Source organism: Suillus paluster (genome assembly GCF_016628075.1).
Source record: "Suillus paluster strain FC165 chromosome Unknown EDB91scaffold_77, whole genome shotgun sequence".
In the NCBI taxonomy this organism is placed as follows: Eukaryota; Fungi; Basidiomycota; class Agaricomycetes; order Boletales; family Suillaceae; genus Suillus; species Suillus paluster.
In genome coordinates this window covers 150,298-176,568 of record NW_024537637.1, presented here as the reverse complement: position 1 = coordinate 176,568, position 26,271 = coordinate 150,298, and the positions used below count along the sequence as shown (strand labels likewise).

The 26,271-nt window shown below is 48.0% G+C and overlaps 8 protein-coding genes across 8 annotated transcripts; 3 read left to right on the top strand and 5 right to left on the bottom strand.

The window, feature by feature from the left end:
• Positions 1–2,871: 2,871 nt before the first annotated feature.
• EDB91DRAFT_1239235 (uncharacterized protein) lies at positions 2,872–6,186 on the bottom strand (the record flags this gene model as incomplete). Its single annotated transcript, XM_041321827.1, has 7 exons — positions 2,872–3,264; positions 3,329–4,068; positions 4,105–4,404; positions 4,476–4,866; positions 5,081–5,371; positions 5,428–5,915; positions 5,943–6,186. The coding sequence occupies 7 exons, from the start codon at positions 6,184–6,186 to the stop codon at positions 2,872–2,874; spliced, it is 2,847 nt and encodes a 948-aa protein (XP_041172683.1).
• A 46-nt stretch (positions 6,187–6,232) lies between these two features.
• On the top strand, positions 6,233–7,296 carry EDB91DRAFT_1349853 (uncharacterized protein; the record flags this gene model as incomplete). Its single annotated transcript, XM_041326036.1, has 7 exons — positions 6,233–6,268; positions 6,344–6,455; positions 6,521–6,562; positions 6,620–6,700; positions 6,746–6,936; positions 6,993–7,020; positions 7,071–7,296. 7 exons carry the CDS (start codon positions 6,233–6,235, stop codon positions 7,205–7,207), a joined length of 627 nt encoding a protein of 208 aa, XP_041172682.1. The 3' UTR covers positions 7,208–7,296.
• Positions 7,297–8,266: 970 nt separating this feature from the next.
• Positions 8,267–11,177, bottom strand: EDB91DRAFT_1339034 (uncharacterized protein; the record flags this gene model as incomplete). The annotated part of the gene is made up of 9 exons (XM_041325648.1): positions 10,865–11,177; positions 10,699–10,813; positions 10,556–10,629; positions 10,104–10,295; positions 9,868–9,970; positions 9,234–9,712; positions 8,996–9,150; positions 8,689–8,831; positions 8,267–8,597 (listed from the first exon to the last, which is right to left on the bottom strand). Exons 1-9 carry the CDS (start codon positions 11,019–11,021, stop codon positions 8,267–8,269), a joined length of 1,749 nt encoding a protein of 582 aa, XP_041172681.1. The 5' UTR covers positions 11,022–11,177.
• An 828-nt stretch (positions 11,178–12,005) lies between these two features.
• EDB91DRAFT_1159607 (mitochondrial carrier) lies at positions 12,006–13,509 on the top strand. Its single transcript, XM_041319750.1, has 4 exons — positions 12,006–12,339; positions 12,408–12,563; positions 12,618–12,793; positions 12,847–13,509. Exons 1-4 carry the CDS (start codon positions 12,244–12,246, stop codon positions 13,430–13,432), a joined length of 1,014 nt encoding a protein of 337 aa, XP_041172680.1. The 5' UTR covers positions 12,006–12,243; the 3' UTR covers positions 13,433–13,509.
• A 76-nt stretch (positions 13,510–13,585) lies between these two features.
• Positions 13,586–15,284, bottom strand: EDB91DRAFT_812583 (uncharacterized protein). Its single transcript, XM_041328477.1, has 5 exons — positions 15,013–15,284; positions 14,717–14,964; positions 14,269–14,660; positions 14,077–14,203; positions 13,586–14,021 (listed from the first exon to the last, which is right to left on the bottom strand). Exons 2-5 carry the CDS (start codon positions 14,849–14,851, stop codon positions 13,740–13,742), a joined length of 936 nt encoding a protein of 311 aa, XP_041172679.1. The 5' UTR covers positions 14,852–14,964; positions 15,013–15,284; the 3' UTR covers positions 13,586–13,739.
• Positions 15,285–17,277: 1,993 nt separating this feature from the next.
• EDB91DRAFT_812451 (ribosome recycling factor domain-containing protein) lies at positions 17,278–18,464 on the top strand. Its single transcript, XM_041328475.1, has 4 exons — positions 17,278–17,756; positions 17,818–17,915; positions 17,970–18,108; positions 18,170–18,464. Exons 1-4 carry the CDS (start codon positions 17,313–17,315, stop codon positions 18,248–18,250), a joined length of 762 nt encoding a protein of 253 aa, XP_041172678.1. The 5' UTR covers positions 17,278–17,312; the 3' UTR covers positions 18,251–18,464.
• On the bottom strand, positions 18,165–20,630 carry EDB91DRAFT_812455 (major facilitator superfamily domain-containing protein). Its single transcript, XM_041328476.1, has 10 exons — positions 20,260–20,630; positions 20,178–20,197; positions 20,023–20,130; positions 19,879–19,964; positions 19,818–19,830; positions 19,543–19,767; positions 19,132–19,494; positions 18,963–19,079; positions 18,768–18,908; positions 18,165–18,709 (listed from the first exon to the last, which is right to left on the bottom strand). The coding sequence occupies exons 1-10, from the start codon at positions 20,401–20,403 to the stop codon at positions 18,508–18,510; spliced, it is 1,419 nt and encodes a 472-aa protein (XP_041172677.1). The 5' UTR covers positions 20,404–20,630; the 3' UTR covers positions 18,165–18,507.
• A 1,646-nt stretch (positions 20,631–22,276) lies between these two features.
• On the bottom strand, positions 22,277–25,748 carry EDB91DRAFT_1059978 (SNF2 family N-terminal domain-containing protein; the record flags this gene model as incomplete). The annotated part of the gene is made up of 18 exons (XM_041314301.1): positions 22,277–22,333; positions 22,385–22,551; positions 22,602–22,732; positions 22,794–22,873; positions 22,928–22,978; positions 23,030–23,505; positions 23,555–23,732; positions 23,780–24,000; positions 24,051–24,064; positions 24,116–24,174; positions 24,227–24,390; positions 24,450–24,568; positions 24,616–24,670; positions 24,717–24,791; positions 24,840–24,984; positions 25,039–25,103; positions 25,168–25,547; positions 25,603–25,748. 18 exons carry the CDS (start codon positions 25,746–25,748, stop codon positions 22,277–22,279), a joined length of 2,583 nt encoding a protein of 860 aa, XP_041172676.1.
• Between the last annotated feature and the right edge of the window lie 523 nt (positions 25,749–26,271).

Genomic DNA, 26,271 nt, shown 5'->3' with positions numbered 1-26,271 from the left:
AGTGTTGCGCCACTTCACAACCTTCCTATTTGATCCTGCGTATGTTAAACTGGTTGCTGGGTAGTCATTGCTGGAGGCTGAAGCGCTGACTTCTGAGGCCTGAGGCAGAGGCTCTGACTATTTGAGCAAGGACACTGAGGTTTCTCAATCAGCGGGCTATTCAATCCTCCCAGGCCAGCATCTGATTCAGATTCGAGTCCCACTGGAGGGCCAGATCGTTGTCGGCTACATTCAGTTCCACTGATACCTTTGTATGACTATATTTCCCTTTCTTGTTTAACGTGTCCTTCCTATAATATCATGGCTCTTATATATCTCCTATTGGTGCTCGCGAATATTGTGAGGGTGACAACTATCTGCAAAGTACGAGATAGGTTTATACTGAATGCAAGCAACCCTGGTAGAATAGATCGAGAATGCGCATCAAGTGCAACCTTAAAACCATAGGTCAAGCGCTCAGTCACACAACGCAATATTGTTGTTTCAGCAACAATCATTGTGAACGCATGATATCACGATGAATTAGCAGAACCATGGTATAATGACATGAAGGTTGTGTTGCTGGTTGACCTCACTAAATTAATATGCCTTAGCATACTTGAGAAGTTCATGTAGAATGAAATATCAGCAACACACCCAGACAAGATCCTCGAATCAGCTGAGAACAAGCGTTTGAGACACTTTGGGATGCCCGCCAGATGAGATTTGGGTACATGCATGTGATGAACCTGCGAACCAGTTCATTGTTTCTTTGCAGATCAGGATGTTCCAGAAATGCCTGCGCACTACAAGAGACATGCACTATGAATTAGTTGTGGGCGGTGTGTGGTTCATGTCTCTCGCTTTGTTCCTTACACTGATGCGATGACACCAATCCTTGCAGGACGTATATGGTGGTTGCGCTTCTACATGGAATTAATGGGATGTGGCGCATCGAGATTGAGCATAGCAATCCAGCACGTCCAAACACTGTGCTTGTGATCGATTCCCACAGACGGAAGTCTAGCTGTACAACCCCCACCTGCACCGCTAAAAATTTTGTCAGAAATGACGAAAACAAAGTTTTAGTTGCTTGTACCTTCGCAGTATGTTTGAATTTGTTCTGACTCAATGAATTCAAGGTGTACTGATTATCTTATGAAACATCACGAGACTATTTTTTGCTCCCCCAATGACAGACAGGCATTCGATCTCAGCCCCACTTGGCTTGGGGCCTCTCGACTGAGTTGGGCGATTGGGTGATGTACGAGTAAGTCTTCTCCCCTTCCTCACCTCGATCCATGTCATATCGGATGTGTTTGTGGTGATTTTACCGATCAAATCTCTTCTGCTGACATATGCACTCGAACTCACTGACACTGTCTGGTGTAGCAATACTAGATATGTAGACTACGAGGACACCAGACATGCGAAGCTGGAGATGACGTTGTTGCTGTTTGCAATTCACAAGTAAGTAAATGGATGATCAATGAAGCAGGTGAGCTTGGGTTGATCTAGGGCTTTGTAAGTCACATGTAATTGACAGATCTCACACTTGGAAAGCAGCTAGGTCAGTGCGCAATAGCGCACTCTTTGAAAAAGATCCTCAGAGTTCTTTGCCTTGTTCCCCCACCTAAACATATAACTAGGTCTGGTGCCTAAGCTTAAGTATTCCATCTCCATTTCAGACTCGGATTTGTCCACCACTCGATCTAATACTCTCGTCTACTACCATTCAACTTGTCTGAGGCTCTGAGCCCTTTGAACGCATAAGTGCATATTTTTTAATCTGTTTGTTTTGAAGGTGCGCCCCTATTACTTATGTGTAGGCTATAGCCTAAGATTACTCTGGTAGTGGAAATCCCAGTACTGGGCATAATCTTCAATCACTCACCCACCTCCCATTCTCAAACCAGTGTGCATCAGGAAAAACCTCCCTTTAATATTAGAGAGAATTTGATCAAATTTGATCAAAGGTGGAAAACTGCGTACCGTTTTCTCAAATGTGCGATAAAACGATCCAATATTCACCGAATTCAGACAATTGTTAGCAGGGCCCCAGAATTCACTACAGTTGGGGAAAGTTATTTGGTACTGGCAGTACTAGTATAGAGTATAACATATAATTATACTAATTTCCATATACCATGAGCAGCGAGTTGGACCTCCAACAAATGAGCCTTTCTCGCCTCCTTGCACCGTTTGATTTTGGCATCCCAATGATCTGCCATGAGTTTACACATGTAATTCTGAGAGACTGTTAGAGGGGCTGGAGTCTGACGGTATGGCGGGACAGGAGTTTCCGGGACAGGAGTTTCAGCCTGTACTATTTCCGGCCCAGGGGTAGCGCTGATGCCAAATTCCGGTAATGCAAATCTGCAGATCAATGGTTTTCTAGGCCTTGTCACACGGCGTGAGAAACTCAGGCTTCGGACACCATGATTATGACTTACTTTTTGATGGGTGAGATCCCATTTGCTGTCTTATGTTCTCCAAAATCCAGGGAAGGCAAGCATGGGCTAGATCGGATCCAGTCAGATGCGAGAAGAAACTATTTTACAATCATAATCAACCAACCGCTTCCCAGGAATTGAATTCTCTTTCTCGGCAATGGAATCCTGCGAGTTAGTCAGTTCAATTGTTTGTAGTATAGAACGGGAACTTGCACACCATAAATATATCACACAAACCTTCTCAATACACGAATCCAAGTCGTAACACAATAGATGAGAACAGATGATGGTCAAGGTGATTGAATCAAGATGGGGAAAAATTTGCACACCACATCTGAACCGTGAGAAAGCACCTGTCAACGGCTCGACTCAGGACAGAATTAAACACTGTCCTCGCCATTCAAGTTGAAGCAGTGTACAGTAAGCCTTTAATATATGGTTACATATGCATTTCGGTTAGTGAAGCTGTTAACAAAAATGTGCTACACTGATCTAACACATTGCTCGTAGTCCATTCACATGGAGCCACTGCCCCAAATTTGGGTATTAAGTGTACAGAGCGTCGAATATTGCGAATAGGGATAATGCTGGATTGCCTGTCTCCATCATACAGGGCACGCGAAACTTTATACATCCCATGGTTAATGTCTGGTGTGGTGAACGGTGAGAACCATTCAACATATGCGAAGTGATCAGGCACATTGACATTGCAAAATAGAGCACGTTTGACACTGGCCGACAGCGAGAAGACCACGCGAACTTGTGCGACATGATATCCTGTGAGTTGTTTGTCAGTCCAAGTATCCCCGCATACACACATCAAGACAATCACCTTCCACACCCAATTTGCCACCATTGCCCAGATTTATGAGCGCGGTATCAAACCTTGCTGGAACTTTCCTGTTATGGCAGTCACGTCGGGCAGGTCTCGCATGTATTGCATCAACGGTGACATTGTTTAGCATGCCATCATCACCCACAGTACTATACCGGACCTTGTGGTAAACCGCAACCGACTGGAATGGGAGATTGACATGGCAGGCAGCATCTTCAGACTGCCTTGCAGTCAAATCGGGCTGCATAACTTGCACCACAAAGCGAGCCATGGCGGCTTGAAAATGTATTGCACCATACTGATCAGCAAGGGATGCAAATGTCACCTGTTTAACAGACGGGTGCTTCACTAGCTTGGATTGTTGCAGATATACGAGGTCAGAGTGGGGTAGGGGATGATGTAATTGAGGGACATGATCTGGTGCCTCAGTTCCGGTGCCATGGTGTAGACGCCATTGAATAAATTTATTGTGCCACAGCATTTTCTCTCGTTGCTCGAGCCACAGTGTCATTTGCATGTACTCGTCCTTGTGATTTGTCGCACAATATGCGTCCTTCGCTAGATCAATGTGAAGTCGTTCTGTATATTCTGTGTTATAATTGTCGGTGGTTCCGAACATTTGAATCATCATGACGTAGTGTTGGAGAGAATGGAGCTTCAGGAGGTTGAACGATGATCTGATACCCAGGTCCACGAAGATAGATTTGTTATCGTGAAATCGGTCGAGTGTCCCACTCAGAAGCTCTAATGTTACATTCGAATGACATGGGTACCGTGCCAGATATAAGTAGTTGAGGAGGCCTCAAACTGCGCGAATAAGTCTAACGGGGGATGCACCATCAGGCAAATGGATATCGATTATTAGGCCAAGGAGAAATCGGCATATTTGCTGGTGCTCCGTTCCACTAACTCGCGACAGAATCGAGATGCCTTTCATAAATAGGCGGATGTTGTGGTTTGGAGGCAAACATTTGCACCGTGCGTCAATTTCCACCTCGCCGAAAGCTGATTTAATCCAAGCGATAAGGTGTTTGACCAGGCCTTGATACAATTGGTGGAGAACATCGGGGGTGATTGCATTATATATATTACAGTGCGGGAGTTCCTCCAAGAAAGGATGATAAAGTGGTTTTACTCCTGAAATGAACGACGAGTCAGCAACAGGGCCAGCATTAACGGTCCAATGAAACAGAGTGAAAAACCCTTACCTGCATCATGACAAGCCTTTGCGAATTGATTCGGGTCTTCATCGACGAGGGCAAGCACATCTAAGATTCGATCCAAATCACGCAGCTCAAAAGGTAGGTCTTTGCTGCCGAGCTCGCTAGAAGGTATGTCACATTTCGGACACTCTCCGGTCTTCATCCCAGTCACCAATAATTGCTCGGGATAATCTCCAATATAACAGGCCACCAGAGGATGACCGCGACGGAGGACTCCATCACCACTGGCTATCAGCATCCCATCCTTTCCTGGCTCAACCAACAGCTCAACAATATGACGCATGCATGCGTGGAACAGATTAGCAAGACAATGCCGCCTTGCTGTTTTGTTTGTGATATGCTCGAGCTTGGTCGTGGGAAGGTAACCAACAAGTATCTGCGCATTTCGAGAGGGTTGTCATCGTACTTCTTTGGGGAGGTTTCCAATAGTCATATAAATCGGGTATGCTGCTTTGTTTCGAAACATGGTGACTTGAGTTTTGTCTGATGAAAGCAGGATGGGTATTATAGTTGCACCGGGTTTTTCATTCTCAAGTCGTTTCTTTCAATTCAATCAGTGCAAGGCCTCAAGTCATTGTTAATTCTCTCACCTGAGTACGCCACCACCAATTGCCTGTATGCATGTCGTGATATAACCTCTGAGTCTGGTCCTCATCGGAATAGTGTCGTTCGGGGGCAAAAACCAGGTAAGGTGCAAGTTCTGGATCTCCAAACAGTGACTTGACGCATTGCAGGATATCCTGAAAGTATACATTGAAGGCTTCGCCTGCCATCAAAATTTCCTGGCACTTAAAACGAGGCTGCCGGGCAGGAATTTGGTTGTCGATAATCTTGTTTAGCTCGCAGGAATTTCGGTAAGAGAGGCCGAGCTGTTCGCAAACCTGTTGTGCTCATCTAAGTTAGTACCATTGTATTGCCAGAGAAGACTTCAACTCACCCCCTCGATGGCAAGCAGATCTGTGAAAGCAGTGGAGCCTTGCCCCCTCAGCTTTGCCCATCGGGCAACTTCATAATCAATATGTGAGATGAACGGTGCCCAAACACAGCTACCACCTTGACTCATCTTATCACCATATGACTGATATCCGTTTTGGTCAGATTCAAATTCGCCCGCATCCTCAATTATGGCTCCAGCGCTGCGAAGTGGAAAGCTTGCAATATATGGGTCATGGTGATGGTGCAGAGGAAGTTCGGCCTCGTGATGATGAGTGCGTTGGCGAACAACGTCAGCATTGCCTTCATCTTCATCCATGGGAATATTCTGATTGTTCACGTTGATCTCCGGTTCTTCGGCTCTTCGAATAGGAGGTTCCCAATCTGCTTCTTGTTCAGCCACACCACCTTCGCCCTCAACTTCCTCATCTTCATCGTCATCCACCACTGGCATATCAAGATAGTCTTCCTCGTCTACAGGCCATTCAAGGTCTTCGGGTGTGGTATCAAAAAAATCACCTTCAAATAGGTGCGGGCCGTTGTGATTTTCTTCGTTGTTCTGAGTCTTGGTGTCCATGTCAGCATGAATGTGCCACAACCATACTAATATTGACATTACCTGTGGTGAGTGACCGGGACTGCTAGGCATGTAGTTGCGCATGTCCTCGTAGATGCTGACACAGGCAGAATTTCTAGTTTGTGCGAGGTGACGAGAGTAACCACTCTCACTAAACATGCAACCACAGCCATCGCAGACTGGCATGATGCAGTGGCAGTGGTACTTTGAGTGAGTGGCTCTGGCTGAATGTATGTCGGGATATAGCAGAACGTCCAAGGCCAAATTTGTAAGTGTCAAATTTTTCAGTTGCGCATCCGACTGACTCAATTCTGACTCTGATCTCTTGCTCTCACTCTATCAGATTTCTTTGATGTCGACTCCGACCGAAAAGGCTGCTGCAATGCGTGCTGCCAAGCTGAAGAGGCGTGTGGAGGCCGCCGCTACTCCTGAATCTGCTCCTGAATCTGCTCCGAGTCATACATCACGGTTTTATCAGTCTCGCTTTGTTTTTCTGATAGCCTGATCATCTGGCATTAAGGACCTTCCCGACAATCCAAGGCCACAGCACTGAAAAATCAAGGTGCGCCAGCTGTCTGAGTCGAGCCACATCTTCTGACTCACTTGAGCAAAATTACAGTTTGGATGTCAGAAAAGAAGACACGAAAGCGGGCCACATCGAGCACGGCTGAGCCTGATCACGCCAAGCAGGCACGAACTTGTAAGTTTGATTAGACTTTTGTATATTGTTACTAATATGCCATAGCGAACAGACAGAAGAGCAGTGTTACACGGCCAGCGGCGCAACTTTTTGAGTCTGACTCAGACGACTTCAAGGTTGATGGAAGTGATGGTGCCTCATCTGATTTTGGAGCCGAGTCCGACGACAAAGAATCAGATGATGATAGTATTTTGGGACTCATTGGCGACAAGCTGAAGGCCACTCTTGACTATGAGGTATGTGCTATTGTCATCGATGATTTGACATCTGATCCTCTTGATTATTCGCATAGCGTCCTCAATTTACTCTACATAATGACAGTACGCGAACAAACCTCCTCCTCCTAGTACTAAGTGACACTCTCATGTAGACAGCAGTGTTGCTTCGACATTCAGCTCAATGCCAAGTACATCACCGGTTTCTGATGACAACGCCATTGATCAAATGTTCAAATCCATCAAATTCTCGCAGATTCACGCAAGTTGTATCAGATTTCATCCGATTTGAGAACGAGGTTTTCCCTGATGTGTTTTGGTCTAGTCTCATTTGTCTTCGCTGTCCTTCTTTCTCCCTGCACCTCGAAACTGATCTTGACACATTAAGGTCTGGCACCTTTTTCTGCCCCCGGCTTCTTCGTCTTCCAATCTCCCGAACACTGCCGCTAGACGTTATACAATCAATTAGGCTTCTTCGTTTATCCCGGATCCAGGTTGAATCGACTCGGAAGCCTATCCTCTTCATCACTGTTGTCCCACAGGATTTGATGACGAACGGTTGGTTCCCCGAGCCACGGCGGTCAGTGCCACCACTGTGCCGACATCGGCTGATGTTGGTCTGCTGGTGGCGTTGACTGCCATGGTCTGGGAAACCATTACCACGCTAGCATCATCTTAGATGCATTTTTTTTCTTACTTGTAGCAAAATCCAGGTCATGGCCGCTGTTGAGTTGGCTGAACTCAACACCACCCATAGCCAGGATTTTGCTATCATCTGGTGTAGTGGGGGACACCCCGGGTAAGCAGCCATGTAGCACCATAGGTACAGCTTAACATTTAGCAGCTACTTAGTTTTTATGGAGCTTCGTTGTGGCGTAGGCTCTCATCATTCCGAGTTTTTGCCTCACTTGCCATCTGGACATCGTTAGGTTTGAGCCACTAACGGTAATTACCAACGGGATATAGCTCTATAGAGAGATGTCAGCCTCAAAGCTTGCAAGCAAGGCAAGCACATTCGAGCGCGTCGCTGCTAGGAAGCCTACATAGCTGCCAAGCATGATCACAAATTGATGTGGGGCACATCTGATATCATGCAAGTTGCAATAACTAATTGCTCGGTGCTGTACATGCAACTCTTAAATTCTCTTGACGTGTAGTCAACACACACCACCCTAGCAGCTAACACTACCTTAGAAGACTACCGTCCCACTCATACTCCAGAGTCCAGATACAATATCTCGCATCCCACCTCTCCCAAAGCGCCCCAACCCCCAAGAATATGAACCAGCTTCAACCCCAACCCCAAGGATAAACCAGCGCCCCAACCCCAAGAAAAAACGCCCCAACCAAATCACTTGGCTTTCAACGCCTCCCCAAGCTCCCTAACCCTCTTCTCCCACCCATACGACTCTTCAATCCGTACCTCTAGCACACGTATCTCTTCGAGGACGCGCGTGAGGTGTTTGGCTCCTTGGTCTTCTGTGTGCGGTGCCGTTGGTGCGTTTTGCATTGGCGTTGGCGTTGGTGTTGGGTCGCTTTCACTGGCTGCAGTTGATTCACCGTCGCTCTCTCCCCGCCCCACACCCAACCCACTCCCCTTAGCAATCCGGCTAAACGTCCAACTCCCTGTTCCATCCCCCGTAAGCGTCAATATGTGCGTGTGATACCTTGTCAGTGACGGACTGCAGGTATCGACATCAGGATCGGATTCGCGGTCGTCATCGGAATTGCAGCCGTCAGCATACCATCACACCGAGGACAGGAAACACCCACCGAAGAGAAACAGTAATAAGCGTAATCCCCAACGCCTTTGCATGTCCGTACATCTGTCCTTCAACGTCGGAGCTTACGGCTGATGTGCATTCCAAGGCCGTGTCAGGCGAGGGGAATGGAAGGCAGGGAGGAGAAGTCACCGTCTAGAATCGCAAATTTGGGACGATGATAAAAAAGACGAGCCATCGCCAGCTATTCAAAGGATCAGCGCCGTCCCACCTTCCAACACAAGAAAAGAAAAGAAAAGCTGCAAACGAGGAACGAGAACGAGAACTAAGCACGAGAACAACGAAACGACGAAGCTCACCCTCTGCTTCTCCCCCCCACCCGACACATCCCTCCACTCCTTCACCGTATCCCATCCACCCTCCCTCTCCACCAAATATCCCAGATGAGCCGCACAGAGCAGACCCTCTAGTTCTTCCAGCGCCGCAGTGAGCTCGGACCGGATTGTGAGGTGAACTCAGAAACACCCTGCGGATAAATAACCTGCTATTAAAGAGACCCCGCAGGATGATACGAACGCTGCGGGATGACAAACACACCTGGACGACCGTCTACGTCATCTGTAGGACGCGTGAGCCCCGATCCCAAGTCCGAGTCCGAGTCCGAGTCAGACCTAAGCCCCGACCCAGACCCAGGCGCCCAAAGCCCCGCCAAAACCCGTGCAACAGCCGTCTTACCAACGCCATTAGAACCTGTTATCATAAGGTGCATGCCTGGTTTGAGGGTTAGGGTGAGTGCGCGGACGAGGGTAGTGGTGTTTGGGCCTGAGAGGGTTGAGTCTGGGTTTGGGTTTGTGGGTGCGAGGTCTTGGGTGGGTTTGAAGTCTGAGTCAGGGAGGGCTTTTGTGGTGGAGTTGGTAGTGGGATGGGAGGAAGAGTCAACATGAGGCGGTGTAGACGCGATGGGATATTCAGGAACGCATACGTCCACGTCTTTGAGGGCGAATGTATCTCCGTCTCCTGGGAGTGCGGGAGGGAGTGGGGGGAGGTTATGGAGAGTCGAGACGAGCGTGTAGAGTCTGTGGGAAGTTGTAATTTAGACGGTAGGGCGGGTGAGTTCGTTGAGTAGGCGAGTCAATTCGGCGATGAGGTCGAGTTGTAGATTAGACCAAAGGGCCAGTAATTCGTTGCCAGAATGTGATACATGGATACAGAGAATATACAAACTACTCACCGCCCAGTCAAACCAGCAACCTCTTGCAAATCTTTATATGCATACATAAGTCTCCCGCCTGCATCTGTGAGTGAGAGGAGAAGGCGGCGGTTGGAGATATATGCTGGGTTTCATCACCATTCAGTTAAAGGTTCTCTGCATAGCGAGTTCAAAGGAGACAAGGACCGAATCATACAACAGAACTCTCAAACGAACGAAGAATCCGAACCCAGAAAACACAAAGATCAAACACGCACTTTCCGTCCTAGCAGCAACCACACGATCCGAATCGCCCTTCTGCTTTCGTCCATCACCACCCCTACCATCTTCCTTACCCTCTCCATCTCCGTCCCCAACACGAGAACGATGACGCTTCCTCGTTATGAGGAGCGGCACAGCTATCAGCCCGTACCCAGCTGCGGACCAGAGATACTTGATCACGAAATCTTCTGTCCATTTATATGCGATGCAGATCTGGAGAGGGGGTTGGTTTGGGTGTGAAGGAGGATGAGAGGGGGATGAGGGTGTTGGTGATGGAAGTGGGGAAGTGATGTTTGGGTGGATCGAGAATATGATAGGTTGAGATATGGACCGTCGAAGAGGATTTTGATGTAGTTAAATTGAGGACATGGAGGGGCATTGATTACAGGTGGTGGATCAACAAAATAAGGCGCCAATGTAGAACAAAATGCAAAAGAAAAAAACCCACCTTGTATATCGAATTGACATGTTTGATCAGCCTCAAATAGGCTCTCGTGAGGATCGGCGCCGCCGTCGTAGAACCTGTGTTGGCGTCAGTACAAGTTGTTGTAGCAAGAAAGGTGAAGATAGGCACGCAAAGACAAGACTTACGCGATCTCCTCGCTCTCTCTCCCGACGCGTCCAACACCAGCTCTATATTCTCCATCTAGACGGGCTTCGACAGCTGCAGGACGACCAAAAGCAGGTGTAGTACAGCACGGAGGATCTGGGTGGAAGTTAGCGTTGATAGCAGGTTGGGGGTATAGTCAGGACTGACCTTTGCAGAAACATAGTAATTGATGAAAAGTAGTACGGTGCATCTGAAGCCATGTTCTTCGTTCATCTCTCCAAACAGACACAGCGTGTCTCTTCTCGTTCTGACTCTCGACAACGCCGTGTACAAATTCTGTCGTTGAATTCATCGACGTAGACATTCGGAGGCGAAAGGAATGCGTGCGCGTTATCCAATATTAACGAACCTCAAAAAACGAAACGAAACGAAACGAAAAGCGACGTACATCATTCACTGCGGAGACGAGAAACATGTATGACACGACTCTAAACTATCGCCCATTTCTGGTGTGGCAATGAATCCGTCGGTACTATACCGCCAGTAATTTTTTCTGTCGATCTGATACCTGCTTCCATTTTGAATACCAAGGTCCAACAACGCCGTGAAATGCTGTGAACGCATAGCAACACAGCACGCACAACACACAGCATGACGTGTTGGACATCACTGTGCTTCAGCCGGTAATAGATGAATTCGAACGACCGACCGAAGGCGGGAGTCCTTGTACTATTTATGCGGCCAATTGCAAACAGACTTCTTCTGCAAACACCAAATACGCAAAAAAAATACTAGAACCTTGGACAGTCAGATTCACTGGAGGTGATCATCATTGTGCATCATCGTGAACAGACGCAACTCATTTGCTTGCGGCAAGAGATATACTTAATCGTGCAGCTTAGCTTTCTTCTAGTAACGCAGGGAGCTTAGGATGTGACACAGACACACTTACAGAACCTAATCTGCGCGTTCCGCCTCGAGCCAACCTCTGACCCAAGTCGGTTGGGGCTTCTCATTCGCTGGTTCAGACAGGCAGGGGAAAGCCGACGCGTAAACATTCCTGTGGGAGTCGACTGCCTGACAAAGTCACGTGTGTGGGTTTCAATCCTCAGCTGAGTCTCGTGGTGTTCTACTTTTTGCTTACACTCTTAAGCACGGTCTCCCGATGGTTTCTTCTTTGGCATCTGTAACTTATCACCATGGCCAGTGAACTGCATCTGTAGTATTATCCTTAGCTTCTTTGTCTTCTTGCAATCTCATATTTGTTGTCGCTAAGCTAGTCTTCATTTTTGAACATTTAATATTGTCGAAAAGTGGCGAAATTTTCACTCTCCTGCTCTCGGCCAGTCTGTGCCCCAGAAAGATACTGTGACTTATTGACTTATTCTGTGCGATACACTTTCATATGCATTGTGAGTATCGCGGGACGAAAGAGTAGTTCTTGCAATTGGTCATCGGGCCAGGCCGTGGGTACCGGTACACGCTCCCACCGGCCAGTGGATATACAGCTCTTCCTCCATGTACTGACGGGATAGTACTGTCGAAACTCATTTTTCTCTCCTCTCACCACCCCATTCGTATTCGACATGGAGGCTGCATCCGATGCACTAATATCTCGGGATAGTGCATCCTCAATGCCCTCGTCTGCAGTGCGAGCAGCCAAGGATGTCACGTTCGGGAGTGTGCGTTTTCCAAGGCTGGTTTTTATTGCCTCGAGCCGCAAGAATGACGATCAGTTCCTGTGACACAGATCGCAGGCATGGTCTCCAAAGTCTTCGAGCACCCATTCGACTTGACGAAAGTGCGGTTACAATCACAAGTCCTCGATACCACTGCTAGATTCAACGGCCCAATAGACTGTCTCGTCAAGACATGGAAAAATGAAGGAGTTAGGGGTCTTTACCGTGTATGTGATATGTGGAACTTCTTCCCTGCTGGCGTGAACTCATACTGGTCGCAGGGCCTTCCAGCGCCAATAGCGGGCGCCATGCTGGAGAATGCTTCACTTTTTATGTCATACAGCGAACTTCAAAACGTGATACGACGTATCAATGCTCAACCCTTGTCACACGATCTTTCGTTACCTCAATTCGCATTGGCTGGTGCAGGCGCGGGCGCCATCACTAGTTTCTTACTGTAAGTCACTCGCACCTCATGTAAAGATGCCGTTGATTTTTATGTTCGACTAGCACACCCGTGGAGCTTGTAAAATGTAAAATGCAAGTTCAGATGATCGCTCCCAAGATACCTCAACCCACTGCAACAGCAACCCTAGACTCAAGTATCAGACCCATTTCTCGCCCCCTTCTCGGTCCTATCGCCGTTCTAGTATCTGTTATCCGTACAGAAGGCCTCCGCGGCCTTTGGCTCGGCCAAACCGGGACCCTCATCCGTGAATGCGGCGGTGGAGCCGCATGGTTTACCACAAAAGAGTTTGTCGGAACAACGCTCATCAAGCGACGTGGCTCCGAGCTTACACGGAAAGACATCCTTCCATGGGAATCTGCGTTATCTGGTGCATGCGCAGGTGGAATTTTCAACTTTTCCATGTTTCCCGCCGACAGCGTCAAGAGTACGATGCAGACTGAGGAAGACTTACGTCCTCGTGGCAATAACGCCCCCAAGCCGACGTTCCTTGGCACTGCGAGAGCAATGTACAGGGCGCAAGGTGTGAAGGGGCTTTACGCTGGGTGCGGTATCACTGTTGCTAGATCAATACCCAGCAGCGCGATTATATTCCTGATTTACGATGGCTTAAGTAGACGATTTGGATAGTAGAATAAGCACTAGAGCAAATTGTATGTATGTATATGGCTGATGCCCACCAGGTAACTCGCACAATGTATTGACGTCTAAGTCATGTAAGTTGATGTAACATCGCAAACACGGCAGAATCACAATAATGTGGGGCTAACTGATGTACTTTCAGCGTCAGCAATTATAATTATGGGGTATGTAACCGCGTCTAGGTATCCACCATCGATGAGTCTCTCCACAATAACCCTCTGCATTCAACCCAGGAACGCTTCTATGGTATGAATATCAAGATGAACAACAAAAGATTTATCAGACGCCCAAGGAGTTAAGTGTGCTTCGTCAAGAAGTACCAAATAATAGAGAAGGACTGTGAATGAGTGCTCAACAGAAAAGCCTTTTTGGGCGAGTGTACACCCAGCATCCACACCAGAGCTGTGGCATATAGGCAGCTCGCCGTGATGTATGGATTTTCGATGAAAGCCAACATAACAAGCATGTGACAAGCTGTCAACACGAGTTTCGTCTTGAGGACGGATCCGATAAGGATGGGTATGGTAGGGACGCCGGCCTTTAGGTCGTCTTCGAAATCACGAACATCAGTCATGACCTATATGCATAATTCAAGGTCAAACCCTGCCGGTAAACATTCGCTGCCTACGTACTGCATGGCATGTGCGGTTGACGGTCGACCAGACTAGTAGTTGAACGGTACTCCATGGAGATGGCAGGGCGTCAGCCAGACTTCCCGATCCCGACAGCACGGTGAGGACAACTATGTAGGTGCCACATCTAAAAACATTAGTTTAGTTTACGCGTACAGGCCCCATCGGTTCATAGCAAACTTGCAGACGTACCCTCGAATGATACCATTAAAAATAGCTTTCATGCCAGGGATTCGTTTGATAACAAGAGCAGATGCAGATGTAGCAGGATGATGCTCATCTTCACCAGAGATCCCGATTAGGCGGTTCAAAATCAGTCTGAACCTCTTGAAGTTGATCGGAGTAGTCCAGAGCAAAGCAGGAGCTACAAACCCTGTCGTGGCAAGGAGAGTCGAAATTGGGCATAGAAATAGTGCCAGCGCAAGGAACACAGCACTGAAGGCGAGGAAGATTCGTGCATATACAAACCAAGAGGTAAGGGGTCGGTCGTTTGGGTTCTTGCGATGAGATGAGAATTCCTCCTCTTGGTCCTTAAGATGGTCAGCGCCGATGGCAAGGATATCCGATGTCACACAGATGGTTATCTGTGAAAATGCAATTGAGTCAACAATATTCCTTGGTATTGAGTCAATGGGCACACCGGTCTCCAGTCAAACTTTCCATTGGCTGACATGACAAAGGACAAAAGGGATGTCAGGACGAAGCTGTTCATCGCTATCACGATGGGTCGCAGGAAGAGGGCATCTGCAGACTTCGGGATTGTGAGGATCGACATCTTAGTTTGAGCTTGAACAATAGGCAAATACCACTCTGCTGCTTTTTATAGTGGTATGACCAACTCCGACGCTGAAGGACGTGCGGGATGGTAAAACTTCGAAAAACTTCAACCTGTGTTTTTGTCAGCGCTTGCGACTACGTCGGAAAAAATGGAGGTACCATTGGAAACCATGAGAATAAGAGGGGAAGTTGCATAGATGGTGCTGGAATCCGCGGATGGAGTCCTAGAGCGGCTGATTCGACTAGTAGCCGCAGACGTCTGCACCGTGACAACATCCACAGGCTGATCATCGTGCTGTGCGACGTTCATGATCGTTTAACCATTTCTACATTATCAGCTCTAAATATATCTATACCATGTCTAATCGTCATGTCGGATGAAAGATGAGTCCGTCATGTACATAGCGATCTTGTATTCGGCCCCGGTATGTGGACCTATGTGACCTTGAGCAACTCGGATTAACCGCTCTACATCGTGCAAGTCTTTGACAACAATATTATGCTCACCACTACTAGGCAACCAGAACCTATCGGCTTCCGCTGTAAGTCACTGACTGTCAAACTACATTGTTCCAATGTCATCTGATAGTGACGATGATCCATCGGCTTCGGCGGCTTTGAATTAAGATGTACCCGAGATCACCATCGATCTTAGCGAGCTGTAGCATCGGGTCAGAAACGTAGACGAATCAAATACTACCAAAGTGACGGCAGATCGGGAGGTTGAACCCACCGCTCGGCAAGCAATGTCGCAACCCTGAATTACACCTTTGCTCCTCGGAGTCCTCACTGTCCTGGAGGAGAGGCTGCTTTCTTCTGCAGTTTGGCACCAGATTCACGCCGTCGTGCCACTGCCTCTGCAAAAAATCACGCTACCGCCGACGCCATCACCCATCTACTCGCCATCGACATCCTCCACCTCAACTTCCACGCTGTCACCAATTCCCCCTCTCCCTACTGCACGACGAAATAAAAGCATAGTGGTTGTGCCTTCGGGAAAATCGCTGCTTGGCTGTGTGATTGCCCTGCTTCACAGGCTACCTGACGATGAGCATAATGATGGGCATAAGTGGGCATAATGTTGTGTTGAATGATGACGTCGCTTGAAGGAGGAAGACTTGGTAAGTAAGGACATGAAAACATAAATAAGAATCTGAGAATCTGAGGGGGTTTAGGGGGTCTCACCTCAGGGTGATCGTGACATGGTTTCTGTAAGATAGGGAGCCGATCTATTTCGGAAATTCCGGATTCATGTATGTATGTAATACATCATTCGAGGCAGTGATATGCTGATGAATGAATGTCTGGGCTTCTATCGGCCATCCGAGAGAAACTGATTTCATTTTGCCAGTCAGCAACGAGGATACACTGTTGCTGAGCAGCGAAACACAACAAGTTAACAAACAGCTTCATAAACAGCTTCATTGGGGAATACCTTTCTTTCATTCAATCTCACTCGAAGGACAGTCTGCAGGATTGGATGTAGATTGTATTCGTTATAAAAATTTGCCTTTTACCGTAAAGTCCTTACTTACGAAGTTCGTAGTGGGGCGTCAAACTTCCATCCTATTCATCCCCCCACATGAATGTGCCATAAATACCGACACCGAGCGATGCCGATTACTATGTTCGACGACTGAGAGGCGACTTGGCGTGCGTTGGCCCTTGGGGCAGCAAGAAGTTGCAGATGCCTTTGTGAGAGCGGAAAGGAGTGGAGTTCTGTTGGAGGTCGCGAAAAGTTAACGTGTATTAATCCGCGGACCGCCTCGTAGTACTCTCGTGTACTATGTACTTGTGTACAATCGTGGAACAACACCGATATGCCGACGAATGCATGGGAGGAATTGGGAACTGCCAACGACGGCAGCATCGTTGACCTGCGAGGAAGCAGAAGCAGAAGGTGAGGGAGATAGCCTACGGTGACCACGCCTCCGCATCACGATGGAAGAGAAGTGAATCCGAGTGATCCAGTTCCAGTGCATTGACTGGCAGAACTTGCGTTGTGAGTTCGTCTCCTGCCAGTCATAATCAAGCAGCCTCCCCTCCCGTTCACCATTTTAACCAGGCTTGGTTTGGTTGCGGGTCACAGAACAGGGTCGCCGTCTTGGTCCTCCGCGCCGGAAGGATGGAGGAAGACTGGTGAATGGTCCATTCGAAGGTCCAACCACTCAGAAGAGTGTCAATAGCCCGGGAAGAGAAAGAACGACTATCATCCTAGCTAGGGAAGACTACCGGCAAGATACTTATATACCACCGGGTTTGCGTTAGCAGGACGACGGACAGGTCATGTGTATACTGAAGATTTCGTGGACAGCGTCATAGTCAAGGCTTGAACAAATTGAAATTGGAGGTCGTTGGTAATCACGTGATGGGTAAGAACGCGATTGAGCAAAAAAGTTGAGAATGAGATGTAAGTAATTTTGAACTACACTAAGTACCAGCTGGTACTATTAAAAACCATGTCACTACCCAATGCTGTGCGGCTTTCTGCCTCCTGCTCGCGCAGAACCGTGTATCGTAATTTCCCTCAGTTTCTTAGTTCAACACAGAGCAACTTTACGCCCAAGTCACCCATAACATCATACGTCCGGCCTTACGCCTCGAAGTCTAAGGCGAAATCGACTGCAGACTTGATTCCAGGATCAAAAAAAGCTCTTACTTCTGAGGCTACTCGCTTTGAATATGGAAAGTCCGAAACGAAGATGAGTGCCGCTGTCGAGTGGTACCGCAAGGAGGTAGCTGGCCTTGAGACTCGTGCAAGTGGTCGCGTCACCCCGGCCCTTCTCTCGCCAGTACGCATAGAACTTCCGGGCAAAGGAAAGGACCTGGTAAAACTCGAGGAAGTAGCCACTGTTGGCGTTCGAGATGGCTCAATCTTGATTATCACGGTGTTTGAGGAACATGTGAGCACCCCGTCACGGTTAGGCTTGAGCAGATTCACTTCACTTATTGATGCACCAGTAGAATTTGAAAGCAGTAGAACAAGCCCTGTATGCTGCAAAGCTACCGAACATTGTTCCTCAAAGACAGGATTCCAGAACAATCAAGATTCCTATACCAAGGTCACTCGCTTCGTATTGCTGTGACAGGCAAGGTCATTCATCATTTTCTCTTAGGCCAACAGTTGAGGCCCGCAATGCTCTGACTGCAACTGCTCAGCGAATGGCAGAGGACACCCGAGTGCAACTTCGAAAGATACAACAGACCAGTATCAAAAAGGGCGACTACAAAAAGCACTCGGTTGAACTCGAAGAAGTACGTCATCATCGCTTATGACTCCCTTTATCATGTCGTCTTATCTAACCTGTTCTATTAGTTTCAGAAACTCGCAGATAGGAACATTGCCGAAGTAGACAAGATTCTTGCGCAAATGAAGAAGTCAACCGGGTCCCGGTAGGGGTGTCTGGAGCCGTACCCTGGCACCACATATACATTTATTATCGATGCGTATACTAGTTCAAAGTTCATAATGCATGACAACACTCTATATGCGCTGCGATAGGAAGCTCCAAAATTTATGCTACAAGAAATGCATGAACCTAAGCATTATATCGATGCCCGGAAGCGCCAGAAGGTGCTTGAATACATATGTCCTTACAAGTATGCCTATTCCCCATGTCCAAACCACAAGTCCCAGAGCCACATCGACCTCGACTACACCAGATATCTAAAACCAATGGGGACCCGAAGCTCATTAACATCTTTCGCATCCCGTTCGTTCTTTTCGATCTGCTTGTTCACATACTTCAAATACAAATGCAATACGCCAAACATGGACGTTGACACCCCGAGTGCTGCGAAGCAGACGCCGTAGGAATAACGATATGTCGGACCCCAGTTGGACGGCCAGACGAACCTATGAGATACGTGCAATCGTGAATAATCAGCGCGAGCGAGAGATAAATGCCACTGACGATCCAATCATATTTCCTACCTGCGATAGTCCATTAATTAAAGCGATAGCGGCAGCTCGCTTCGCAGGTTCTCTGGCGAACGTGTTGTTGATCCAAGCCCAGAGCACCATACCTCCGCCTATGACTTGAGCCATCAGGAACCTGTACGTCCTTGAGCACAAAATGCAGCAATTTATGAGAGATGATACCACTTACAGCGAAATATAGCGCGCAGCCGTGTTCATCGTGCACATAGATATGACGACTCCAATGACAGCGATTGCATTGGAGGCAAAAATGTATATATAACGCCTTTGCGCCTTGTCAGAGTGCCTGATCGTCCGTGAGTCGCGATGTTCGATGGTATTAGAAATGGTTCACCGACTTTGAAAGAGCCAATGCAATTATCACTGCGAACACCCACGGAGGAGTGCAGAGCAGCAAAGTTTGCTTCAAATTATATCCCAGAGTAAAGACGAGCGTTGGGAAGTAAATGAAGAACGACTGCGCTATGCACTGGATAACGAATGCGACTGAAAACCACCACACCTTCCAGTCAGACACAGCATCCCACAGTCCTTGTACGGTCGTTCGTTTCTCAAGCTCGTTATCTTCCGCGAGACGGGAGACAGCAAGTGCTCTTTCCTCCGGAGTGAGCCACCTGGTGTTGTGCGGGAAATCGGGGAGTATGAACACCGCGCAAATCGCGGCCAAGATGGTGATGCTGCCCGTAATGTAAAATAACCATCTACAAATATTTCAGTTCCAGTGAGTAACAGAGACGAATGTTTCTCGCCTCCAAGCAGCTAGACCAAGTACTCCCTGCATGCTCGTAAGTACTATAGAAGATGCCAACACAGATCCGAAAACAGTGCTGAGCAATGTTCCACATAGAACGATACTTGTCCTCAAGGCGATTTCGTCTCGCTTGTACCATCCAGATATAAGAAACAGAACACCAGGGGTAAAGGGTGCCTCGACAAAGCCAAGAAAGAAGCGGGTGACAAAAGCCGCCGTATAACTTCGGTTGTACTATCAGATACTATAATGACGCAAAACGCGAATATGTACTTCTTTGTGATCCCTGTGCATCATTAGCCTTCGCCTTCGTGAATGACTAGTGTCCACAAACCTGTTAACACTGATATTACACCCCATGCCACCATACAAGAAGGAAGAAAGACAGCAGGCCTCTGCATCCAATGCAGCAACATATTTCTGGAAGAACAAGTCACACTGACCTGTCCTTCAATGATGGACGCAGCCTGGCACTCACGCTGGCAATTGCATGACAATGAAACCCACATATGCAATGGACAAGATCGTCGCGTATTGGTTCCCCTCCAGGTGCAGGTCGGCCTCATAACCTGCCAACCGAGCATTGCTGTGGACGGCATGAGATTCAGGCGAGTAGGATAACAGGTAGCATACCTAACATTCGTTTGGTCGATCTAATGATGGGTGCTCAGTACCAAGTTACATACTGGTAGAGTTCGCCAAATGGCCCACTCACGCTGTTCAGGGCACTCATAACCACTATTATGGACATGGTACGCAAATCGAGCTTCCTCAATAATCTCCTCTCAAGATCATCACGGGTATGGCAGGGTACGCCGGTGGGCGAGTCGGTCGACGGTGGCATCGGCCGTTTTCTCATCGTAGAGAGAAGACATCGTTCAAAACAACAAAAACAAAACGGGAATGTTGGTTCGGCAACAGTGAAGTGAGAAGAATGGTGCGGGTTTTATAGCAGTGCGGAGCCATGGACCGAAAGGGCATGAATAAGATATCAACGAGCACCATTGGCTTCACCTCCAGTTTACCTCCGAGCCTCGTAATTAGCGATGCACGGCCAAGGGTAGTGGTATCGCTGGCTTCACAGAATTGTTGAGCCTGGCGGATGAGGGAGGACGGCAGAACTTCCCGGCGGTAGTGTTGAGAACCCCAGGCTTTTCGGATAAACAATTCAGCATATAAGTATAAACTGTAATCGTAGTATGAACATTGATACCCATGAGATGACCGGTTCTGTAAGATTTTCATCAGCCAAACGAACATCCATGGATCTGCATGATATCTGAATCGAAGAGGCTGGGGTGCCTATAACGTCGTGGATCATAATTGCGAGGATGGTGCATGAATAAAGCATTGTTAATGTCTGTTAAACTTAGAACTACTTAAGAAGGAGGGGGAATATCTCACCGGCAGGGTAATCAGTTATGGTACATGGAACAAAAGCAATCGTTAATGTCTGTTCAAACTAGGAGGGGAAAATTTTCACCTCCAGCCTGTGCACGCACTGGCAGCAGAACTGATTACCCTGCCTGTTCTTCCGGTTCTACCAGAAGAACTGACCCTTGAAGTTCGGTCCATTTTGCGAGTACCTCCCTGTACCTCCTGGTTTGCGCAGTCAGTTGACCTCGTTAGAAGCTGCATATTGAAATATCAGGTAACTGTATGTTCTTTACGGCCCTGTGTATAGCTGCCCATATGCGAAAGGGTCAGTAGTAGTGCCGATCATGCAAGCCTGAGAGGGGATTGTTCGCGGTTCATATACGTGGCCGTTTGAGAGGGGTGGGTCAAATGTGATGGCAGCCTTGCATGTCTAGTGAATCCAGTGGCTATCAAAGGTGTTCAAAGCGGTTGCCGATGGCAGGGTGTTTTGCTAAGAGATCTAGCATATACGCGAGTATTCTGTTGCGAACTCAAGTCTCAGTCAGCTATGGTGTGCAGGGCCCCGGGTTGCTCGGGGCGATATCGATATCAAAATCAGGAGCTGAAAGGTATAGATGATTTAGAGTCGTTTTTCTCTCCGAGACATTAAGAACAAAAAGTGCGGTCCGCGACTAGCTCGTTGGTGAAGACAGCCTATTCGTCGGAAATATGTCACACTTGACTTATCTTAGTTCGATCGAAAGTCAAACGTTACATAAACTCTGATCTCAATCTAATCTAGCCAAGATTGATTTCATGCGCTCAGCCTCAACCCAACGCTTAGCGCTAGCCCAGTCTCGTACTTACTCACGTAGCTATAGATAGACAGCTGGGCTCCGAACAGCACAAGATAAGTAGTACTGATTGCGAATGACTGAACATCTCAATTGAATTCCCTGGACTACGCTACTGATGTAGCTTAATAGATACAATTACGAGGTATGCATTGCGCTTTGAACATTATAAGCTGAAGTAATAGTTATGGATCCGGACTGAGGACTGCATCTAGAGACCAAAGGGTATGATGTAAGGTATCAAAGTCTGCGAGGTATAAGTCTGCAAGTTCGAAGAATTATGATAATGATAAGCGCCAGAACAGCTGCAGTAGCAGGAAAAGAGTGAAGCATACACAATAAGTGGAAATTTCGCGTGGTCCTATGCTTGTCATCAAAGAAGGTTGCCTCGGTGATCGAGACCAAATACTAGTCAAGCGTGAGCGAGCGTGCAGGAAAGAGGAACAAGGTACGTACAACTTGCAAGTTCGCGGACGCTCATTCCTACGATCAGACGTGCTTCATTAGTAACGTGTGTGAGGCTCATGACAAATACTCACTGCCAATCTTCTTTCCAGAGCCTTCACCAAGACTGCCATCCTGCAAGGTTTCGCTGAAGCTATGTTAACAGAGGCATAACTTATGCATCACAATCTCCCTTACCTTGCGTTCCTGGAGAGCAAGTACACGATCCTCGACAGTATTGGCGATGACCAACCTTTGCACGAAGACCTCTTTCTGTTGACCTAGACGGTGAACTCGGTCAAACGCCTGGCTTTCGATCGCTTCGCTCCAACCAAGATCGAGGGAGATGACGCCTGTGTGGAGTGAGAATGCGACAATGTAATAAGAAGCTGGGGAGGCGTACGATTAGCCCTTGTCAAATTCAACCCAACACCTCCGCATTTCAGAGACATAAGCATGACCTGTGCGCTGTTGCTCATCATGAACACTCGGACAGCCTGATCCCTTTGATTGCGACTCATCGACCCTTGATACCTGAATTGAAAGATTGAATTGATTCAGATAAACCAGTACTGGGCCATTAGAAGATTCGCACTTGACATGAGGTATTTTCCTCTCCGCCAGGAAGTCGGAGACAAGTTTGAGACATTCGGTCCACTGGGAGATGATTATGGTCTGCAAATAGCATCAGCATCACGATCGGTATACTCGTTGGACGATGAATCGCACCTTGTCCTCAGGGTCTTCCTTGGCCCATTTTTCTAGATGCTCCATCATGTGCTAAGGAGACGAAATTACAAAACGGTTTTGGAAGAAGACACGAAAACCTACGTTCATCTTTGTGGAAGGGAGGAAACGCGACATCATTTTGACTTGACCCGTGGCAGCAGGCACCTTCCTGGTACTCCTACCTATGACTACTTCTCTCTCATCTGCGTCAAGGTCATCGTCAGACTCAACGACCATCGCGCGGCGTTTTTTCAGACGTTTCTTGATGTCGCGCCTGACATCCTTCTCTTCTTCTTCTTCTTCATCCTCGTCATCCTCGACAATGAAATCGCTCATGTCGTCGTCGGCGTCTTCTGATTCATCGTCCGAGTCATACACAGCACGCTTTTTACGGGTGCGTGTGGCCCTGTCTTTTCCTTTCGTTCCCTGACGCATTATATCAGAGATATTGAGCATCTCGTCGTCAGAGTCCATGTTCATGCTACTGGATGATGTTCCCGACAGCTCGGCATCCGTAGGTTCGAATGCTTCGCGGATGAAAATGGCATTGGCAGAGATAGGAGCGCGGCAGCTAGGACCTGCAAGGCCAAATGAACATGGTGAAGAGAAGTTGCGTACATTACTCACAAGGCTTCTCGTTGCCCCTGTATTTACGGGGGTCCTCCGCATCTTGGACAAAGGGAGAGTTGAGGACATTAGCGACACACTCGCGACAAAATGCGTGACCGCAGGCCGTTACACGTGCTTCGGTAAACGTGTCCATGCAGATGGGGCATTCCTCGCCCTCAGCAGTGGCATCGGGGGACTGTGTTTGTGGTGAACACCATGAAATCCATGTGACGGGAGAAACACACCTCTTTTTCTGCTTGCATGCGGGTCCATCGTGCACTGGAGATACTTCGCCCTCAGCTTTGTCACAAAATCTGTCGACAGAAGCCGAGCTGCGCGGGTCCGTTCAGCTTTGAAGTCATGCCCGCCAATCAGCTGATCTTCTGCAACCAATGCTTCGGAAGTCTCCTGGATAAGAGCGGGGTGGGAACAAACTTGGCGTAGGCGTAACAGCATGACAAGGACTAGATTTCAAACGATTAGCAATGACTGCATTAGCGGAATGGTGCAGTACCTTGATGATAGTTTCTAAAGTTATAGTAATTGAGATCAGGTTCCTCCAAACTGTGGGTGACTTACTTCAAGACAGTACCAGCGCGGAGAAAGCGATTGAACCTAGCTTGGGAGCGAGCTTCGACCTAAAAGATATGGCAATGAGCACGGCAGCCTATATACACTGGCAGAACCAACCATCTGGTATATGTCCCGCTCTTCTTGAGAGAACTCTAGTTTCTCCATCTCTACATGTTTCGTGGGAAGTTCGATGAGTCTCTTGCCGTCTAACATTGAATCCTTCTTGCGACGCAGCATAATCGATGTGAAAATAGCCTGCAATCTCGTGCTTGCCAATTCAGCTGTAGTTGGAGCGTGATTAAGTGAAGCAAAGATGTATAGTGGGCGAACATTGACGTACGATTCCTTTTCTCGATGATGGAGACGTGTCCGTTAAACTCGTGCCAATCATAGAAAGGACGGAGGCGAAGGAAGCGAAATAGAGCGTATGCGTCGACTAGGCCATTGATAATGGGAGTGCTGTCCGAAAATTAGTGAATAATGGTCACGATGGAAGAGATGCTCACCCAGTGAGGCACCAGCGGTAGGTTGTGTCAAGATTGGTGACGCTGCGAGATATTCCTGCAGGCTGTCAGTACGCAGGAGAGTGAAACATTGCAGGTATTACTTGTGCGCCGGTTGCGAATGTTCTGTGCTTCATCAAGAATAACACGGTACCACTCGACCTGGAAGAGAAGCCCCACTACGTAGAGTCAATTTGTGTGACAACACAGCGATATTTGTTGCTCACATTCTCTCTTTTTCTTCTTAGGTTTCCTGTCATCTCCCGAATCACTTTCGATAAAGGAATCATTGCTACTCTTTTTCTTGCCCTTTCTAGCCTTCTCCTTGGCCTTCTGTTCCGCTTCTAGGTCTGGCCATTCCAGTGCAAGAGTCTGGAGATTCAGAGTCTGTCAGTGATCAGTAAAAGGCATTGAACTATGACGCACATGATACGTAGTCAGCACTACATCATATTTCATCAGGTCAGTCTTTCTGCGGGGTTTGTTGGGCCCTTAATGGAAGAAAACGAACGTAAGACTAGAATGAAAACGAAAACCCGCAGGTTCTAAACGTACCATGGTAAACTAGACACTTCAAATTGTTGGTTGTCTTCATCTCGATCTCAAGTTTCCACTGGTCCAGTAAGGCCAGCGGAGCAACAATAAGGTTCGTCTTGCATCTCGGGTCACCGGACGGGTTGGCGACGACCACCGAGATGATTTGCACCGTCTTGCCTAAACCCATTTCATCGCTCAAGCAGCCACCTCTGTCGCCACATTTTTCGCGTTCCAACACCCATGCAACGCCAATAACCTGGTGGGGCAACAAAGTAACGGCCATTCCTGGAAGGAGATGATACAGGCTCTTCAATCCGAGTTTTTCGAGAGCCTTGTCGACACTGGCGTTGCCATCGAATTGCTCCGCGTTGCCAGCAGCGATCAAAAATTTGTCAATACTGTGAGTAGCATAGAAATCAGAATGGATTAATTCTAAAAGATTTTGCGACGTACTCGCCCGGGTTCGCAGTTAATCCGACAAACGTGTCTTTGCCTCTACCGTAGAAGTCACCATCTTCGTCAAAGCGTGGATCAGGAGTGCCAACACCGCCCCAAAGATCATGCAGCTGCTCATCCTCCAAGTCTGTGTCCGACTCCATAGCAACGTCGAGACGAGCGCGTGATCCCGATGCAATAGGCTGGTGGTTAAGGAGAGTCCCATAAGAATATCCGGCATCGTTACCATTGAGACGAGGGGCCTGGAAAGTTGTGGTAGAAAGTCCTTTACCGACGGTCCTGTCTTTCATTTCTATCTTGAATTCAGAGACCTTGGACATGGGGTTTTCACAAGCCGACAGGTCGTTCTGGATTCAGGTCAGCTTTAAAATGGGTTTTGTCAGAGCTGTGGTGCAATGGTACCTGGGCCACAGGAAGCACTGCCTGGTTATTTGCGGGCTGTACGGGAATGTGGCTTCGCGAAGACTTCGTGTTGGACTTAACAAGCGCTCGAGGCGCCTTGGGCGGGTGAAGAGTTGCGCGCTTAGATACGAGGGGAATGGAGACGCCAATTTTGTCTTCCTCGTTCTCCGCCCCCAGGAACATGAGAGACGATGACGTGCGCTTTCGGGGGATGACAGGGTCACTAGGCTCTGGCTTTACGGGAGTCCCAGTAGTGCTACTCCT